A 20636-nucleotide genomic window follows, 5' to 3' on the forward strand; every position below is an offset into this window, starting at 1 on the left:
TTGTGCCTTTCTTCCCCTGCCATCTCTGAGCATAACCCTCCAGCCCACTTACTGTCAGTCCTCTCCTAATGCGAACGCAGCCCTCCCTGTGGGTGTAGTTTGGAGAGGGGGGTCTTTAAAGACCTGGCAGAGGAGAGATGCTACACCTGGGTAACCTGCTTTCTTTTATTTTTATTTTTTTCGGTGCAGTCTCTAAACAGACCATTTTCGTATGAGATTCCCCCTCTCTGGGTGGATTGAGAGCCTCAGAGCTGCAGTGGTGGGAGGGGGCATTCCCTTGACTCACCCACGTGCCAACTGCCCTAGACCTGCACAGGCGCTCGGAGGGGTTTGCTGATGCAACTCTGGCGTGGCTGGAAATACCAACCACGCTGCAGATTGTGCAAGTCAGGTTTGTGTGTTTGCTACAGTGTCAGGCCTGAAATGTCTCATTTCACAGCCACACTGCTGTTAGGTGTGTTGGGGGAAATGGAAGCCAGGGCACCCCCGCTCCCCCCCCCCTTTTAAGTCAGCCAAATTTTTAATTCATGATGAGCTGTAGGGAAGAGTGTCCCCTTACAGAAAGCACTAAGGTTCAGTTAGGAAGCAGTGCTGCTGAACCTGCTCTGCAAAGCGGGGACAACCTCCTCTTGTATCAGTGGTGGTGTTGTCGATACACAGTGAGACTTTATTCTGCAAGCAGCAGTGCCTGTGCATGTGTGTGAAGGAACAAAAAGCATTGCAGTAACATAGATGCTGCATTTTTAATGACTTTGCATTGAAGTCTTGCATTGCAGGGCAACAAGGTGAAAGGGCTGCCGAAGTGCACGTGGTGAATTAGGCTAGCATGGGTCAAGCAGGCCAGGTGAGAGAGTCGGTGCCATGGAAAGGTATGATGTAGCCAGCATCAGATTCAGCTGCTTTGACTCCCCAGCTCACAGGACTGTTAAGTGCTGGGTCAGCAGAGGTGTGAATCCAGGGCAAGGTCCTGACTTGGTGTGAATGCAGAGCAGAGCAAGGTCCTCTACGTCTTATAGGGAGCAGTCTTAGCTGTCCTGGTACCATGCTCCATGGTGCAGACTTCGAATGTAACCGTGCTAGGAATTTACCACATGATGCTTGTCTTCAGTGTGCTTTCCAGCATCCTGATGGCTGGGATAACTTAACTTCCCATTTGACAAGACTGGGAAGCAGATGCAGGGAGTAAAGTTCCTAGCCCAGGGCCATGAGCTGGTCAGTCAGAGATGGGATTACCCCATAGGGCATCCTGGCTCTTGGTCCTCTGTGGCTTTCTCTGCTGAGTGATTTTAGCGTCTCTACGCTTTGTCTGCTCGCAAGTAAAAGTGGTTTTCCTGGAGCAGAGTTCATTCCACCCTTGCTGGTTCTCAGGATTGGCGTCATTTCCATGTGGTTCTTCTTTAAACTAATCCCTTTTCCCTTAGGCTACCCTTCTGCGTATGCTTTTGGTTACATTCTTGCGTTACTCTCCTTTTAATTTAGTTTAAAAGATTTTGTCAGGCAATGCAGCTACAAACAAATGTTTCTTCCCTAATTGCCAGAACTTGGATTTAAAAAAAACAGTTTTTTTTTTGGAAACCACTCGATTGTTCCCAGGGAGCCAGGACCTCCATGTGAAACAGCAGTAAAACATGAGGACTGAGCAAGTGGAAGCTATAGCGTGACTTGCTAGCAGTCAGATTTGTTAAATGGTTGTTCAAAACTGTCCATCACTGTGGGAGTGCTCACAGCTCAGTGTTGCAGTAAGGTTTTTCAAGGCCTGGAGGACTTGAGAAATTTGCACCTCAGACACAGATATTGCCACATGTTCTAAAGCCAAGGACGCTCTGGGATCCTCCATCCCCTTGTCCTGGCTGTAACAGTCCAGCTTATTCACTCCTTTCACCTAGCCTGGACTCATTCTTCATCACGTTTGTGTATCAGCAGACTGTGACCTTTTATATTCATGCTCCAGTAACAAGGAGGACCTTGTTGTGTTGGTTTTGAACTGCAAGGCTTATCCCTGCCAGAACATTACTGGAGTCGGGGAGTTGAATAAAAAACCAGGTTGCTAGACTTGCTCCTGTAGTTGCCCAAATCCAAGACGGCTTCAAATTTAAGACAGCCCCCTTCATAAGTAGATTCTGTACATGGAAAATGCTACATTTGTTTGAAAAAAGGACTTATGAGCATGCTTTATGATTAAGAGACAAGTCTGATTTATGCAGGACAGTTTGTTACTTATGAGGATTCAAGGAAATGTTAGGTTTTTGAGTGTCACTTCTGAAAGTTGAGTAAATTTTAGCAGGTTTTTATCCAGGAGTTTCATTACCCATTGCTCATTGATCATCATTTGGATTCCTCTGTTCTGAAAAGTTTTAGTTATCCAATGTAGGGGAAGAAACATGCTGAATTCTGTGACAAATCACACACAAATAATCATCAGAGGGATTAGCTCCCCAAAAACCCATTGGCTGAAACTTTTTTTTCACCCAAACACCTTGATATGAAGTCTTACAAATAAGCAGGGCTGGGCTGGTGACCAAAAGGATGAGTTACTTGTGTGATTACCAGACCCACAACAGTGCATCTTGCACATGGTCAGTTCTGATCTCTCCTTTTAAGTATCGTCACACGTCCTGTCACGTGAAATGGGAAGTCAGGGATTCAGCTTGCGTGTGGTTTGAAGTGGTTATTCCCAAAGAGTGAAATTACATCTATAGGGACTCCATGATTCAGAGTGGCTTTTATAGTTTTCCTATCAATTATTCCAACCCCCACTACTAGCACACTGTAGTAGTTGTCTTGTGACAGGTTCAGCACTCTGTTTTCCAGCTACACACGCATAGACGGCTGGCACTATATAAGTATCTTAGACTTTGGTGGGCTTTTCATCAGGTTGCTGCCATTCCCCCTTTTTTGAGGGTGGGAAAGTGGGTACTGTTCTCAAGAAGACATCTTTTGCCTCCGTGGCGAGATGTAATTTTGCACTCCAGTCTCGACATGGCCATCAAGGCTTTTTCCACGTTCCTCCAGTTTCTGTTGGTTTCTAAGCAGGTTTTTTTTCGATATATACACAGTTTTTATGATATTTGAATATTTCTTGTTTCAAATACCTTCCATTTGTTAATCCTGGCATATCCATTTATTTTAAAAATATAGCAATCTAGCAATTTTATAAATATAGCAATCTATATAGCAATATAAATCTTCCATTTTCTTTTCTTTCTGAGAACAGCAGTTGTCCTGGGCAACAGATGACCTCAGATACATGCTGTTGTAAAGGTTATGATCAGTGCAGTTTTCTTTTAGGCAATTGCCACTGTACCTGTTATGTCTCATACCACTGTGTCATATTCTTTTTTAATGAAAAGCTCTATTCAGTCCAGTTTGCTGTTGTGTACATTAAACATCTTCAGCTGAATTTGTACATATCTCAGAAACCTTCATTCCAAAAAATCACAGGAGCTCAGCATAATAAACAACGTGAATCATAGAAAATGAGGACTCGCAGGAGGTCACATCCAGTCCAGCCCCCTGCTCCAAGCAGGACCAGCCCCAACTGCATCATCCCAGCCAAGGCTTTGTCTACCTGGGTCTGCAAAACCTCCAAGGATGGCGAGTCCACCACCTCTCTGGGTAACCCATTCCAGTGCTTTACTACCCTCCTTGGGAGAAGAGTTTTTGCTATTATCCAACTTCAACTTCCCTTGCTGCAGCTTGAGCCCATTGCTTCTTGTCCTGTCATCTGCTGCCACCAAAAACAGTCCAGCTCCATCCTCTTTACAACCCCCCCGCAGGGAGTTGAAGGCTGCTATTCAATCCCCCTCGATCTTGTCTTTTGCAGATTAAATCAGCCCAGTTCCTACAGCTCCTCCTCACCAGTCATGTGTGCCAGTCATATGCATCGGTCTTCACTGGACTCTCTCCAATTTGAAGAGAGCTTTTCTGAGAGCACAGAAATGCAGACGCGGGATTCCCAAAAGTCATCTACACCCCTGAGTGTTACTGTCACTTGATGTGTGCATGCCTCTCACATGCATAGAGGTCAATAGATAAAAGTGGCACAATTCCCCTGGAAGTACCAAAGAATATGCTAGGTAGAGGTGCTCTGAGAGGCAAGGAGGTGCCAGTCCAAATCTGCCTTGTACTCCTGGAATCACACTAGGCCTAAATGCTTCCTCGCCACAGACATCCTGACACCCTTGTATTCTCTACCCAGTTGCATTCCCAATTTATGCCCCATTTCAAATTCTCTACTTGGTTACTGTATGATAATCTTTAACTGCCACTCAAATCATTTTCCACAATATGTTTGAAATTAAACTGCGCTGCTCAGCAGCAAATGAAAAATCCTCCTCATTGGGTCCGGATAGATTTTTTTTTCTGGACTTTGTGTCAAACCAGTGACTGTTTTCTGAGCTTTTAAACTGTTTTGGCACTCATTAATTACGTATGCTAATCTGCCACTAATATCCCAGCTATTGCTGCTGCCAAAACTGTCGCACGTTAACCTTCTTGGAGATTTTGCAAATTACTTTCCTTCCCCTTACAAATATGGTAGGCATCCCTCGTGCAAATGCAGCCCTGTGAGTTCAGTGATCGATTGGCTTTTCATCTGTCCCTTTTCTGTAGAGTCCAATAGCTGAAGAGCCTGCAGCCATCAACACTGAGTCAAACTGTATGCACCGCTGTGTGTCCTGGGGAGTAAGCGCTTAATTAATCATCCTCTTCATAAGTATTGTGTTATTTTTAAGCAGTTAAATCACACCAGCAACCCTGATTGTGCAAAAACATCTGAACATGTGGTTTGAGCATCTCGTGGATTTGCAGCCACAGCCTGTAAGACACAGAAAATTAAACGTTCAATGAAACACATGGCAAGGTTTCAGCTGAAAAACAGTGTTTGTCACATATAAGCGTGTCTTTCCCTGATGAGCTCTGCTTTTATGTTACTGCGCAGTCACGCCAGTGAATGTCTTTTAAGCAGCTCTACTGTGCAGTCGGCATCTCATATAGACGTGCCCGCTGAGTGCTCTCTGCCAGCAAACAGGCACAAAGTAAGTCTTCCACTTGTCTGTTTTAGGCGGGTTTATTCTGCAGAGTCGACATTCAGAATTAATCTGTCCAGACAAGGATGATGTGAAGCTTTGAAGATTTTCAGAAAGGTGGATTAAATAACTAAGCTGCACCCTGAAATGTGCACTTGCTTGATCAGGCTGGGAGGAAAGGGTCTCTGCTGGAGCCGTGGCTACATAGCTAAGGTTGCAAGACTTAGATTACATTTTTAAATCCTTATTTAATTAGAGAGAGTAGTATTAATGGAAATAGCTACTGACATCAGCTGAGCTCAGGCAGGAGGGTGGGGGGCAGGGGTAAGAGAAGGGTATTATGGACCCTGGTAGCACAGCACTGAGTTACTCCACTTCTTGGCACCTGTGTCTTGGCTTCTACAAAAACACCCCATTCAATCTGATTCCACGTGAACACTGTGTATTTTTACCTTCAGGGTTAATCATTTCGAAGCACTCATAAATAGAAAGGTACTTTCAGAGAAACTGGCTACAATCCCTTTCAGGCTTTTATTTCATTTTTAACTAGGGATTTCAGATGTTCCAAGCGTCTCAAGGTCCAAGTGTCCAGCGCAGCCGACAGACCCGGCACAACGGGTCAGAAAGCGGTGTGTTGCCAGCTGGTGTGCTGGGCTGATTCCTGGCTATCTACAAGGCAGCCCTGGTAATGGGATCTGGATTAAAACCTGCTTGGAAGGTGTCAGGAGTTTGCAATCCTGAACTCGTCGCTGGATGCTGCAGTGCAGCCACCTCCCCAAGGGTTTCTGCTGAATGTGGGGAATCGTCGGCTGCGTGGAGGACAGCCAAACCGGAGAAGGCAAAGTCTCCTCACTAAAAATCAACCTGGTGTTTCTAGACCTGAGGGTAACACCAGGAGAAGCCTTCAGCTGGAGGTGCTGCAATTGCATGCAACGCTCTGGCTGAATTCCTCTTCTTATGTAGCAGGGGTGGAGGTTGTCGCTGTGTTCGTCTAAGGACATAGGTAGACAAGGTTCTTTGAGTGAATCTGATATCTTTTATTAGACCAACTTAGATAGTTGGAAAAAAATTTTTAGCAAGCTTTCCGGTTTAAAAGCCCTTCATCAGACTGAAAAAGTCTCTGCGGTCTCTGCTTCCATCCAGGAAGAGCGCACACCAACTGCAGCAGCTTCCTCCGCCTGACGAAGGGTTTTTAAACCCGAAAGCTTGCTAAAAAATGTTTTTCCCAACTATTTAAGTTAGTCTAATAAATGATATCACATTCACCCAAAGAACCTTTTCTGCCTGTGTCCTTATGTAGAAAACCCACTGCCGGTTTTTTCATTTACCTGCACTTGAGGTTCTCCAGTTCAACGTGCAGGTAGTTCAGAGTAGGGGTAAATTCACTGTGTGCTGGAGAAGCCTCTTGGCAAATCTAATAGTTGTTCACCTATTAGAAAAGTTACTGTTATGCAGTTGGTCCCATGAGAGTTCTTACCTTGGTGCATATATGTTGCTTTGCACAGGTAAATACTCTTAAGCTTCTGAGTTATCTGTCACTGAAAAGGTGACATTTTGTTGGGTGGACTGTTTAATGAAAAAATCAGCTCTGCTCCCCCCCCCCCCTTTAATAACCCTTTTTTATTTTAAAGATAACCAATTTCCATGCCTTTCTGCATTTCTTAGCAACCAGTCATGAGACTTCCCTGCAGGGCCAAGCCTAAGGGCTTTGCAACTAAAAGTATAATTTTTTTTCCCTGTAAGCCAGAATAGTGACTCTCTTAGCTTGTATCTGCAGGTAGCTCTGACTCTGATGTGGACAGGTTGGCTCGAATGCTGTGGTCCCGTGATACCACATTGCTCGAGATGCCATAGCAATTGTGCAGTGATAAACACGGCGGTCCTGCAAGTTGTCCTTTATTACACTTGAGAGCCCTGTTGTGCATTTGAATTTTTCACAGTGGTGGTGCTGGGCTGTTTGTCTCACTCAGCTGGCTCTGGGAAGATGCCCGAAATAATTACTTGTCAATTTACTTTCAGAGAATTGCAAATTCGGAGAAGCTACAGATGATGAAATCCTCAGCAGGTCCATGGGGAACATGAGCCAGTGCTAACAACACTGGGGTTGGAAACCGGCTTGCTGTTAGAAGTCCTGTTCTCAGTCTTATGGCCTGCTTCTTCTCTCTGATATTTAACCAGGAAGGTGCAACCTCTTTCCAGTGCTAGCTTTTTTCTTCTCCTGCTGTTTCTCAGAGGGGTCGTTGCCATCATGAGCATGTTTCCTGCTCATCCCCTGTTCTTATGCTCCTTTTTTGCATGCTTTTCCCACCACTGCATATTAGAAAGCCCAGGGCACACACTGGCTGAAGCCAGCAAACATGGTGCTAAGACAAACATGGGGCTGCTTCTCCCTAACTCATAAATAAGGCACCTGTAGGAATGCATTAACCTTCCTGCCCTGATGCCTCTGGCTGCGTTGTCAACAGCCTGCCCGAGTCCCTTTGCTTCGGGACAGCCTTAAAGATATTAATACACAAAGCTACTTGTTTTGCCGGTTCCATTAGTTTTCTTGTATTTGCCTTGGTGATGTGGGAAGTTTCTTTTCAAAGCCTGATTCACAGGCAAGATAATAAGCACCTGTTAAAGACCTCTTCACATGCTGGATGCAAAGCACTGCTTGTCTGTGTTTAGACCGTCTGTTCTCACTCCCTGTGCTTTACCTGGTGAAAATGGAGCGGCCCGATTTCGTGTTTTCTCAGAGTCAGTTTGGCTTCCTGTTTTTCTGCTACACGCCGCCACCGTGGTTTGGTTTCAACCATCACAGCATATGTCTAGGTTTAATCCGAACTTAGGAGTGCTTTTCTATTTCTGCTGTTTTAAGGCTGTTCTCCCTTCCTTACTCAGTGCGTCTCACTGCAAATCTAATCATTGTTTTCTTGACACGGTGCTGATTGTGATGTCGCAAACCCTGTCGTATAAGCTAACCCACGAGTCATTTGCATGCGGCCCATGGACACAGTTGCGTGGGAGGTGTCTTGCAAGCTGAGCTAGCCCGCCCCCAGCCCCTGCCCCTCCTGGAAGTGGGGGAGGCCATCTCCGGGGCCTGTGGGCCATTTGCGGTTCAGGGGCCACATCCTGGCAGTGGGACATCCGTCTGGTCCCTTCTTGTGCCGAATGCTGTTGTTACCTTCACCTTATATTTCCTGCCTCCAATGAGTTCAGCTTGTCTTGTGTCTGCTACAGGTGTTGAAGCCTGGTTGTATCCACCTTCCCAGCAAAACCACTCAGGCCTCACCACCACTTGGGTAATGGGAAGAGAAGGCGACACAGTGCCCTACTGTTTAAAAAGAGCTGGCTGCTGTTCTGGGAGTACTTGTGAGCAGGAAAAGTGACAGCTTTCCTGTGTAGGGTAATGTAGACAGCTGCTCAGTGTAGGCATGTCGAAACTCATTGCCCAGTGCTTTCCAATTGGCAGCACTGGGCACCTGCTTCAAATGCGAGCCTGCACCGTGCCTCTCCGTGGTGCACGGGAGCATCGCCCCACTTTAGGAAGGCTGTAACCTCTGTGGTCCTGAACTTGGCTCTTCCTTTCTCAATAGAAAGCAGGGTAGATTTGCACCTTATAGACTAACCAAAGTAGATAGATATATAGCACCAACTTTTTTGGGTTGTCCTTACTTCAGCTGAGGTTGTAAAAGGGTGCGAACTCCCTTTCTTCCATACCATGTGTCCACCTCCCAGCACAGCACTGCAGCCTGCTCAGTTTTTTTATAGCTCTGGAATGAAGATTCTCCTTTAGCTGGTATTATTTAGCTTCATTACATCTTCACAGCCATGCAACGATTCGGAGAGCTCTGTGAGAACAAAGGAGCATTGCAATAAGCACTGCAAACGCAGGCCTCCAAGTCATGCAGCGAGTGGTATGTGAACGAGTGGTATTACCACTCATGCAGCATGCCATTTTTATACCCATTTCGCATCCTTGCAGCATCTTGAGGTTCATTCCTTCATGTTTATAAGGGGCTCAGAGTCTCTAATGTGAATAGTGAGCAAAGGATCTTATTCCTGCCATTTGCAAGCTCCACTTTACCGGCTGTGCTTGATTGCAGGGCAGGGAAGCAGAATCCTTCCCCTTTTCTGTGAGTGAGAGTCAGCCAAAGGCAGCGTGTGGTTAACTCGTATTCGGAGTCACCCTGAGGGTGCTGTTCCTCCAGGCCCAAAACCAGTAAATCTCAGTGAACGGCTATGACTTCCCTGAGTGTGACTCTGCTTTCCAGATGTCTTGTGCAGTGCCTCCCTGTGAAGGGGAAGGGCCAGGCATGGCATGCATGATGCAATTACCCTCACTTCCCTTCCTTCCTTTCATGCAGTGTTTGCTTTGGGCAGAACCCGGGCGGATCCACCAGACTCTCTGCTCTCCAGACACCAGAGCTTTTGTTACATGTGGGCTGTCTTCACAGTCCTCTGCTCTTTGGCAATTGCAGGAGTCCTCCGGCCCATTGGGAAGGGATTTCTTTACAGTGCGCGTGTGATAAAGAGGGCACAAGATGATGATCCTGCTAACTGAATTAAAAAAACCAAAGGACTTGACCTTTGTATTTGGTTTGGAGGCTGGGTAATTCAGAGTGCTATAGCATGCAGCGTGAGGTGAGTTCTCCACCCACCATGGGCAGTAGGACATGAGCTCCACTTTCAGATGAGGTGCACATTAAATGATGTGGCCAAGATCCTGCAGGGAAACTGTGGCAGAACTGGCTGCATCTTAGTTCAGTACCATCATCGCTAGGCCAGCCTTTCTCTTCTTGACAGCTGTTGCCCTTCGTGCAGTGGTACTAGCATGCAGGCAATTAAAAACATTTCAAACTGAACTTGAGGACTGTCCTGTGGGGCAGCGGAGAACTGAAGTGGCCGGGGAGAGCAAAGTACAGGGCTTCCCATATCATGGGATTGCTCCCCATGGGCCTGTGGCGGTTGGGGACCACTGCTGTAGTGTCCGTGGTCCTTTTGCTCGAATGTGCTTGCAAAACCTACCAGCCTCAAAAGCTGTAAACTTCCCCCTCACCCAATTCAAGCAACCCCTAGAGTAGTTGTATTAAGGTCTGCTGTGGTGCATGGAGACTTGTGAGCAGGCTCTTCTAATATCTTGAAAAGAAAAATCACCCTATTTTCAAGCTGGCTTGCTGCCTCTTCCCTTCCACTTGTCCTCCCAGCGGCTTTGTGGCTCCCATTATCCTGATTATGTAAAGCCGTCAGGGAGAGAGTGCTGTGTAAATTCAGCTTGAGCTCAAGTTCTTATTCTTGGGATGACTAAATCTGCTTTGAGCCAGTGCATGGTGCTGGGGTGGCCAGCCAGAGCTCCCCTCCGCTGGAAAGGCAGGCACCCACCCCTCTTTTGTTCCCATAAAGCGATTAGCTTAATGCATGTGGAACGGAGATGGAAGGGAAGAGTTTCCTTGGTAAATGACTATTCCTCTAAGCCCGTTGCCAAATGGATAGCTTCTCAAATCAAAGGAATAAACCTTTAGGCATCAAAGAATCCCATCCTGTTACAAGCGTGACAACCTAAGGAGTCGAACGCCCCTGAAATGTGTCCTCAGGACTCATAAAAATGAACAGATGCTGTTTTATCTGAGTGTCTATTATGTGTTTGTGTCTCTGGTCGCAGAGATAATAACATTTACTTAGCAGGTTGCATAGCGCCTCTGACGTTGAAAGCACTCTGCGGGCATTACTTTCTGTGACAGCTGTGTGGTGATGTTCCTGTTTTACAGCTGGGGAAACTGAGGCACAGAAGTTGGGGCTTGCATCAGACCCTAGCATATTGCGAGCCAGTGGTTGAATGTAGGAGGTCTCAGCCCTGCGTGCAGGCCACAGGTCTGCGTTTTTACTCTGTTAATGCCCAATATACTGTGAGTTCAGGATGTCCCCTGCCCCTTTCCTGTAGGCTTAACTTAAGACAGGAGCACTTTATAAAAGAGCTAACATGACAGTGCCCCTTCTAAGAAAACCCTCTAAGGCAGATGCGTTGCAGTCGGTTGCAGCAGGGCGATAGGGTAGCTATCTCTCCACCATAATCCTGCTGAGCTTTGATAGCGCTGCCTGCTTCTCTTCCTGCCAAAGGGGCTCAAGGTCAGACCTTTCTCAGGAGGTGCAGCAGTGCATTATGTCTTCCAGGGACAGTCTGCAGGAAAACAGCTGTGATAACGGTTCAAAGTTGTGGAAAAGGAGGGCTTTTCAGCTCAGTACAGCATGCACTGGTCCTGACTGTTTGCTGTCTCGTGGAAGTCGCAGCAGGTCAACCAGAGTTGTTCCCTCCTCCCCCATGGAAGTTCAGTTGCACGAGGTGGGGAGCTGAGCCCAGAAAGACAGGATGCCACCACTCCAGCCTGTGTTGCCCATCTGCCCACAAAAGGGGTTCAAGGAGTCCTGACATGATGCGCACCGCCAATTCAAGCGAGACGGTTCATGGTCTCCAACCAGACCCCACAGAACCACTGGCTTGGCCTGAGAATTGGATGTTAAAAAACAGAAAGCGAAAGCAAACCAAGTAAAAACCTCATTTTTGGGGTCCTTTTTATTTGCCTTCCGGTTTGCGGTCATTTCCCCCAAATGGGGTCACATCTTTCAGGTGTTCCTCTACCACCCTGAGGGCTGGCAGACTGGGGTGTTTTCCTTTGAGCAGGAATATTCCTGCTCATTCACATGACTCCAGAAGCTACAGACCTTTTAAGGGAGGGGGGGAAATCTATCCGTTATCATGCAGTCGTATGCATAGGATTGTAGAAATAAAGGGCTGGAAGGGACCTTGAAAAATCATCGTGTCCAACCCCCTGCTCCGGGCAGGGACACTGCTGAGATTAGCAAGGCGTCTGTCCAGGCTCCTCTTAAAGACTTCCAAGGTTGGGGACTGCGCCCCCTCTTTGGGGAGTCTGTTCCCGATTCAGTGTCTGGCCTGTCCTTTGTTTCGCACTAATTCGGTTCAGCCTTCAAGCTCCTGTTGCAGCCCTTACGTGTGCGGCGTTAGGAGGGTAAACCTGTGCGGTCTGCCCCGTGTCCTGACCATCCGGTGACTATAAGGGAGCCTCAGCGCCCTATGAATGAATGATGCAGTTGTCCCTTGCGTGGCGGCGGTGTGAGTCACCAGGAAATCCCATCACCCTCACTGTTCGCTGGAGCAGTAAGAGCGAGGCTGAGCCCTGATGTCAGATCCGCGCCTGTTCTGTGCGAGGCGCCGAACCTGGGCTGTAGCAGAAACCTGAGTCAGCCACCGGGTGCGACAGGGCAGAGGCGCAGTTGCGTTCAGACATGCCAGGGCTGATCACCGGGGCACTGGGAGTGTGCTGCTGGATTCACTCCCCGAACGTAGTCCCCCTGGATGCGATACAAGCAGACCCAGCACATTGCTTTGTCATGCGGCGGGTCAGACCCTAGCTGAGAATATTTAAAAACCCTCCCCTCTCTCCCCACCTCCACACTTTGCTTTACTGATTTGCATTTCAGTGTGTTGGTTTTTCCTCTTCCCACCCCCCAGGAAGTCTTTGAGGCTGAGTCAGACCCTTGGCTGGCAGCCCCTATATAGTGCGAATGCATTACTGGCCGGCATATAAAATATCCTGTGTCATGGCCTGGAGGACACATTGGCTCAGGGTCTGCCAGCTGGGGGGCATGGGGATGGAGGATTGTCTGCTCTGAATAGCGTGCACCATGATGCAGGCTGAAAAGCCTCCTGCCTGCCCCAGTGGGCGCAGACATAACCTTAGCTGACCTGTCTGCTCGCTGCCCTGGGCTGGCTGTTTCCAGTGGCTGAAGAGGAGGCAGGTCGTCTTTTTAATCGCTTCAAACAAACAGGCCGGAGAGGTCTGTGAGTGAATACGCTGTTCCAGGTCTCAGCTGTGGGGCTCTCCTCCTCTCTCCCCCTCTTGATGCTGTTACCCAACCCCTGCAATGGAGCAACCGCCCCCGTGTCTGCAGAAAGCATCACACGCACGCCTGCTTCCTCCGGAGGGCGATGGGGCAGAGTTGTTCATATCCCAAGACGGCTCATTCATTGTGTGATGCTTCCTGTAGCAGGGTTCCAATCCCTGCTTGGGACTCCAAAAGTTGTGGCAGCACTGTAAGAAACCTGGAGTCAAGGTGGGCGAAGACACGATCACAGTTTACAAACTGCACCGTGCGTGTTGGCTTGCGGGGAAGGGCAGCGCAGGATCCCTACGGCACACCAAGCATCCCTGCTTCTGAAAACCAGTGGGATGAATAGAAAGAGAAGAGCTGATCTGCATATGGCTGGGCAGTGTGTGAGATCACCCTTGCCTGAAGGCCCCTTGGGGACAATATTTTGTGCAGCCAACTCGGCCGCCTCTCTTCATTGAAAGGAGGGAGGAATAGACAGTCCTCTTTAAAATAATGGTAATCTGCCTTGCTGGCATGCTAGCATAACCCTCCCAACTGCCAGGGCTGGCAGTCAGTTCTCCTGGCAATATGCAGGCACTTTCCCCATTAACTTTCTTTAATGCTAGCTGATGGGGCATGCTTGATGCAGTGCTGCCTTCCCATCCTTTCCGCTGGGAAAGCCGGTGAGTTCAGTGCAGTGATCGGGACAGCTGCTGGCATGCTGTGCTTGAATGATCACCAGTGTCACCACTGCTCTGGTAGTATTCTACTTCCTTTCTTTTCCTTTCTAATTGTGCTGCAGGAGAAGCTGGTACAGGCAGGACTGTATGTAACCTATTTGGGGAGCCTCCCTTCCACCCTTCCAAAAACTAAAAATATAAACCAGGGTCTGCAGATGAAAGGATGACAATTAACCTGGATGCAGTGTGGCAGATAAAGGCAGATATTGCAATTGGCTGTTTTTTGAGGAGCAGGGTAGCTACCTTCCTGCTAGGGAGAGCCAGATATGGTGCTGGGTCCAAGCTCATAGGTTGGCGAAAGCGCCCTGTGCATGGGGGAGAGCGGATGTGCTCGGTGTGAGGGAGGAAGGGAAGGAGAGCCCTATAGGAGGGACTGTATTTAGTGTACGGCCCACAATTAACCCTGGTCCTACTAACTACTACTTTGAGCATCTTTCTAGGAAAAGACTAGAAAGGCAACCTGGCGAGAAGAGCTATGTGATTTGCATCCTGTTGTAAACACATCTTTTTGATCGTGAGAGTTTTCTTTTGCTTTGTGTCTGTGTCTGGAGGCAGTATGAGATACTGGACATGGGCTTGGGAGACCTTGGTTCTCTTCCCAGCTCTGCCAATGACCTTCTTCAGGGGCAGGCTGCTTCTCCTTCCTTTCCCACACTTTCTTGTCTTGCGTACTGAGACTGCCAGTGCTTCAAGGCAGGGACTGTCCCTTCGTGTGTGTACAGTAGAAGCACAGTGTGGCCTTGGGGCCATTAGTAATACAGTATACGTCATCAATGCTAGAAATAGCCTCGGGGCTGTATGTACGTGGCGATTATATGCAACTAGGTTCAATCACAAGAGTAATTGGATTGGCTTAGCGGGGATTGAAGCCACATGCTTAATAATAACAATAGCGGTCTTTGTTTTTAGTCCTAGGCAGGTAGGTGTCTGCCCCCATGAGCTTCCAGTCTACAGAGACCACATGCCACAAAACCTAAGACAAGGACAAGGGAGGCTTGCAACCCATGCCCCTTTTATCCCCTTACCTGGACAGGTCATGACTTATAACTTGATAGCCAAAATATGCCAGACCTTGAAATCAGTGGTACACTATCCTTCGGAGTGGCATTTGGTATATGGCACAAAGTTGTCTGTTTTTGGGTGAGTGGTACAGGAAGTGGGAAATTGTAAAACAGGTGCAGCTGGGCACGGTTGTGAGCTTTGAGGGGTTATTTTTTTCCTTTTTAGGAATCGGTGTGTGTTGACTAAGAGGAAGCACAAGCCGGTGGTTCATCCCATGGTACACTGCCCGTTCTGCGGTGAAAGCTGACTTCTGTCTCCTGTCTCTTGTTTTCCAGTGCTGCTCACAGCGGTGAACTGTTACAGCGTGAAAGCCGCCACTCGTGTCCAGGATGCCTTTGCAGCAGCCAAGTTGGGGGCGCTTGCCTTGATCATCATCCTTGGCTTCATTCAGCTGGGGAAGGGTGAGTATGTCTCCTCTTGCAGTTGAGGGAGGGAGCAGGTCTTGGGAGTTTTCTCTTGGTTTCTGCTACTTATTCCTTTGCTGGGTTTGGTGTTCATGTTTTCTACCAATAGATATAACAAGTCATGCACGTACATCGCTGTTCTTTGAGGCAGGTGGTGGTTTTCAATGATGCAGCCACAGCTGGTGGCTTTTTTGAAAACCCAATGCTAAGCCAGCGTATGTACTTAGCTGTGGTATCTTCATACCTGGATTTGTGAGTGATAATGCAAGGCTGTTGACTCTTCCACAAATTTCAGTACAAGTGGATTAATTTTCTTTCTAAATAACTGACAGGGGAGCTGCTTTTGCATCTTGCCTTAGGACAGATCAAAGATTGACTCTCTCGTTTATCCATTGTGAAATAGCAGGCCCCAGATCAGCTCAACAGCGCATCACATCCTGACAACTTCGTTTTAGTGTTTTTATGATGTTAAAAATACACTTGATGTTAAAAATAAACTCAAGCTTAGAGGCTCCAAGACTGCCTTGCTCGTGTTGGGACACACCTGTACCCTGGTCCCTTCCTCCATCTTCTCTCGGGCTATAATAACAGCTGCCTACAGACGTTCACCTCCAGAATGTATTTTTTTGGGTCTTTTATTAACAATAGAGGTGAATTGTGATCTTCCACGCGCTTCTAGAGTCCCGTGAGATTAATTGTTCTAAGAAATCCCCATTTTCATTAGGGAACAATCATTAGGGTGCTGTGGTGGAGCACCTTTGGGGTGCTTGACACAAGGCATGGGCTGCAGTGTAGGGGGGGTACGGAGCTGCAGATAGTGCCCCTGGCATCGGGGCAGTAAATAGGCAGCCTCCCGCCTAATTAAGATTGATCAGTTAATCAATAACAAAGCATGGCAGGCGAGTCAGTGGGGGGGGCGTGCCCAAAGGCAAGTGGGGCATCTAGCATTGTGGCTAGTCGGGGGGTCCCACTTGGCCACAGGTGCACTGCAAGCCTGTTGTAAACCCATGGCAAGAGTGTAGTGTCTCTCTGTATGTTAGCGTGACATTTCCCTTTATAAAAGCGTGCGGGTGTGTTTCATGTACAAGCTTCCATATTTTACCTCTTTAAAATCATTGCTGGGACCTGTGTTAGCAGCACAGAAGTCAGTCGTGGTTGAATTCAGCTCTTTGTTGTGTTTGATCAAAACCTAAGGGCCAAGTAAATAATGTTGCAAAGCAGCAGACATCCACCTTCTTATCTTGATCTCTTTAGCCAGTTCTCGTCAGATAACTCGATCACAGCCTACGGAGAGCTGCCTGTAATGAATTCAGGAGGATGCAATTTGGAAAGAAATTTGAGAGCCTCGGGGAGACTTGTGACGATCAAAGATGGGCGCATCTAAAAGTTAATGGCATTTCTGTTAGTTAAGGCAGACATTGGAAGGGGTGTGAGAGACACCCTAGCGGTTCAGACAAGGGCTAGTGAGAAGTTCAGTGCTCGTTTTAGGAGCAGACTTTGCTGAATGATGAGCAGCAAATGCCATTTTGTTTTCAGCTGGTATGCAAAGAGACCCTGCTGTAGGTCACTGTTGCTTTCTGTCCCTTCTCTCCCACCCGAACTTCTTATCATCTACAGGGAAATGCCTGAAACCATCTGAAGGCTTGCAAAGAAACCAACCTTGCTCAAATATATGTTTTGCTCATGGGAGAACAGGCATATCCTTAAATTGTATAATTGGGGCATACTACTTCCTTAACAGCAGAGCATATTGCTTGCAACAGGAAAATCACATTTGTTCATGAAAGGCGAACAAATCGATGCCTTCTATTTTTTCCCCTTCTCCACTGGCTGTGCATGCGAGCTGTGGCTTGCAGTGGCAAATGTGAGCTGCGGGCTTTATGCTGGGATCTGAGCTATCTCAGCTGTTTGCTACAGTCCTCTGCCAGCTTACGTTGCCAGCTCCCATGAGGTACACAGGACAGAAATGGCATCCCAGCTGGTACGCTGGCTCCTGTGGATCTTCATAGAATTACAGGGCTGGACGGATCTCAGGGTCATCTAATCCGACCCCCCTGCACAGATGAAAGATTTTTTGTTGTTGTTCCCAAAATGCTGTTTGTAAACACGGCGAGTGATTGTAACCAGTTGGACTGTGCCCTCTACTGACTGTTGAAAGGAAACCGGATGAGGAATGAGAGGGGGTGATGAGAGCTTTCCCATCCACATTGCTCAAAGGGAAGTGATTCCTGGAGGCAAAGCGCTGGAGTCTGTAGCATGCTCAGGCCCAGCAAAGAGCCAGGTTTCTAATTCACGTGGCAGGGCAGAGTGTTGTTACACAAGGGTCCAGCTCTGCATTTCCAGCCCTTGTGTGCGGTACACCCACTTTTGGGGGGAGTTGCAAATCAAGTGAGTTCTTCTTTTCTGGACATCTTCTAGGACTGACACGTGGTCTTTCACTCCAAGTTTCAGAGTCTGCTGTGACCAAAAGATTTGCAAATAATAACTCTTGTACTTTCTGTACCTAGTTGGCTGCCACATCTCAATTCAGCTCCTAGAAGACAAGTATTTGTTTCAGCACCTGCCCTCCTCTCCCCCATGTTCGTAACCACCCTTGTCTGTCACCCTAATCTTTGGACTTGTCCATAAAACAGCGACCCTGTCTTTCAGATCCCTCCCCAGGACCCGTTTCTATTGCAATGCCTATGGAAAAATTAGCTGCCTAATTGGTGAAAGGGCAGAGACTGAGTTTTCATGTGTGCGTAGGTTGTGTCTAGTATGCCTACTAAGAATCACACCCTTATATTGGTACTTTCTGCAGCAAAGCCAAGGATTAAAGGGGCACCCTGAATATGTTCTCACCTGAGAGGTGATACGCCTCGGTCTTGGTCAAGGTATGTGGGTTGGAGAGGCTGGGCAAGCTGGCATTGTTGTTCGCAGACATGATAGCAACTGCTGCAGTCGCAACATTTTCTCCCTTAAATCACCTTTTTCCTTTTTTAACCAGATTTCTGTTTGGGAGAACAGAGGAAATGTCCCTTGCTTTTTCCTCCTATAATAAGCCTTTCCACTGAAAATCATTTGTGCCTAGGGAAGCATATGGCCCCAAATTTGTTTGGCTAACGAACCTGCCTAAATAAGCTTTTGCTATTTTTAGGATGGATAGATAAAAAAAAGCAGAAGAGAATTTGGAAACTCTGTTTTTGTAAAAAAAAATAAAGTTCTTTTCTGCAGTGATATAGGCACTTATTGTGAAATGGGAATAAGTAACATTTGTAGCTGGTCCTGCCTGCCTTTGTTCTGCCTAATTTATGGGGGGGGGGGCGGCAGTTTCTTTTCTCTTCTTTTTTCCCCCCTTTTCCTTTTCATTCCTGCCTGACCTTCGGGAGACACTGCTGTCTCTGCAGAATTCCTTGCTTTATCAGAATTTTTTTCCTTTCAGCTGAATGCCTACAGTGCTGGAGGAACATAGTTCAAGGCTTTGTTGCAACATATACCTCCCACCTCTGTTCTCATGTCCCTGTTGGCTTTGCTGAACTTTTCGCCCCTTGAGAACCAAGAGGAAAAACAACAACCCCCAAAACCGCCCAGCCCCAAACTCTGCAGCTTCTTGATGAACTTTGTCAATACATGGAGGTGGAGGGCAGCAAATGCAGCGTTTGCCCCGGCCAGCATGTAGCGTTTACTGTTTTCTCATCATTTGATGAATAATTCTGCCATGTATCTTCCAAGCAGCTTTACTCCCGGGACAAAGACCTTCGAGTCTTTGCTGAGCATGAGTCAGGTACTGCCTGCTGCTCCCCAGGTGTAATCCAGATTAAATCTACTGACTCGTGTACCCAAAGGGGTTATCCCTGTAGGCCACGTGCGTACAGAAGCCATCCTGTCTTCTTCAGTCGCATACACTTTATGCTCGTTTTCAAAGCCTAACTGATGACCTGCTGTCTTCTTCCTCTCTGTGCCTGCTCATTTTTGTACTGCAGCATGCACTCACATCTCGCAACAACAATTCACCTGGCGCAGGAGAGGTGTCTCCTGTCTTTCTTCCAGCAAAGACTTCTTGGTTAAAACTCTTGCCTTCCTCTTAACTGACTTACCCTGGTGCCCACTTCAGGTGCACTTGTGCATGGTGCAGGTCAGGAGTTCACCAATGTATACACACTCTGCTTATCCTCTGGTGAAAACAGGAGACCTGCCAATATCGGAGTATATTTGTTACTGTCTGTTTTTCCAAGCACATGTTGGCATGTGATACAACAGCTATTACACTTTCGAGTCATGTGAGCTTCTAGTTCTTGGTGGTCCTGCAAGATCCCAGATGTGCCAAAGTTAATCATGTGGCACGTTGCATGTCTAAGGCATTTCGCTTGCTCCTCTGGTTTGGAAGACGCTGTGCTTCTGCCAGGCCTTGCTAGCCTATATGACAGCTGAGGAGAGGGTATGAAGCACAGTGAAATTGGAATCAATCATTCTTTAACATTAGAGCCCGGGTCTTTGTTTGTATTCACACAGTGTCTCTCGAGAGGGACCTCAGTCGGATCAGGGATCTCTGGGTGGTCTCAGAAGACGGCAATCCAAGTGAAAAGGCAAGGGCTCTGGGGATTGCATCAAAGCAGGCATGCCTGTCTTGTCACTGTTTCTGAGCTCACCAACTCTTCTGTTGGGCCCCAGGCACTGAATCTAAAGCCCTGTATTGCTTTTGGTTTGGTTTGGACTTCTATTTTGCACAGTTCTGGATAGAATAATCCTGTTGTCTTAGTGCTGTCTTTCATCAATCTTGCTCCGTCTCCCTGATTGATCAGTCTTGTACTTGTACATTCACCTGTTCCTTTCCTGTGCCTGCCTTTATCTCCCGCTCTTAGTTTTGCCCCTTCCCAAAGCTAGCAGTCCTTGAGAGAGCCTCTCACAGCAGCAATACATCCAAGGAACTATCTTTTTTCTTTTCTCACCTGTGGTGGAAGTTTACAAATGTTGCACACGGCGGTACGATGCTTGGTTGCTGGATCTCTTACTGGCTAATAACACATCAGTAGACCTTACTTTTTAAAAGTGCTGACTCTTTAAAACGGGGAACTTTCCTGAAAGCCCATTTAATCTTTGAATATGTGGGCGACAGCAAGTCTTACCTCCGTGGAGTTTCATTCTCTTGGTTATTTCTTTTCTTTTCTTTTCTTTTCTGTGGGCCCTTGTTTTCTTTTCAACCAATCCCGAGACTCTTCGAACAAAAGGAAGTCTCTTGATGTTACCAGTCCAGTTAATTCAGTCTTTGGCTGGCATCGACTGTTGGACCAATACACTCCAAGTTGAAAGTATTTTTGCAGCGACTTGGCTGGCTCAGATCTGGGAAAGTGGAAGCGTTTATGTGTTCCCAGGACATTTGATTTAGCATCTGAGTGCAATTGATTGAACTTTTTATGATTAGTTTTATCTGCTGCTGTTTTGCATTTACCGTGTCAGTAAACGGCGGAAGATAATTTTACCATCGCCTCTTCTTCAGACTTTGAATCTAACGAGACTGCAGAGAAACACGTCCTTGCTGGCAGTGACCACTCGGT

The 20636-nt window shown here is 47.3% G+C and overlaps 1 protein-coding gene across 1 annotated transcript in view; it reads left to right on the top strand.

The window, feature by feature from the left end:
* SLC7A5 (solute carrier family 7 member 5) overlaps positions 1 to 20636 on the top strand; it is a 49546-nt gene that overhangs the window by 1643 nt on the left and 27267 nt on the right. The window contains exon 2 of the mRNA XM_090062440.1: positions 14974 to 15099. Coding sequence (XP_089918566.1) covers positions 14974 to 15099 — 126 coding nt within the window. The remainder of the gene's footprint in view (positions 1 to 14973; positions 15100 to 20636) is intronic.

Source organism: Crocodylus siamensis, chromosome 9, assembly GCF_052110815.1.
Source record: "Crocodylus siamensis isolate JL-2025a chromosome 9, ASM5211081v1, whole genome shotgun sequence".
Classification (NCBI taxonomy): Eukaryota; Metazoa; Chordata; order Crocodylia; family Crocodylidae; genus Crocodylus; species Crocodylus siamensis.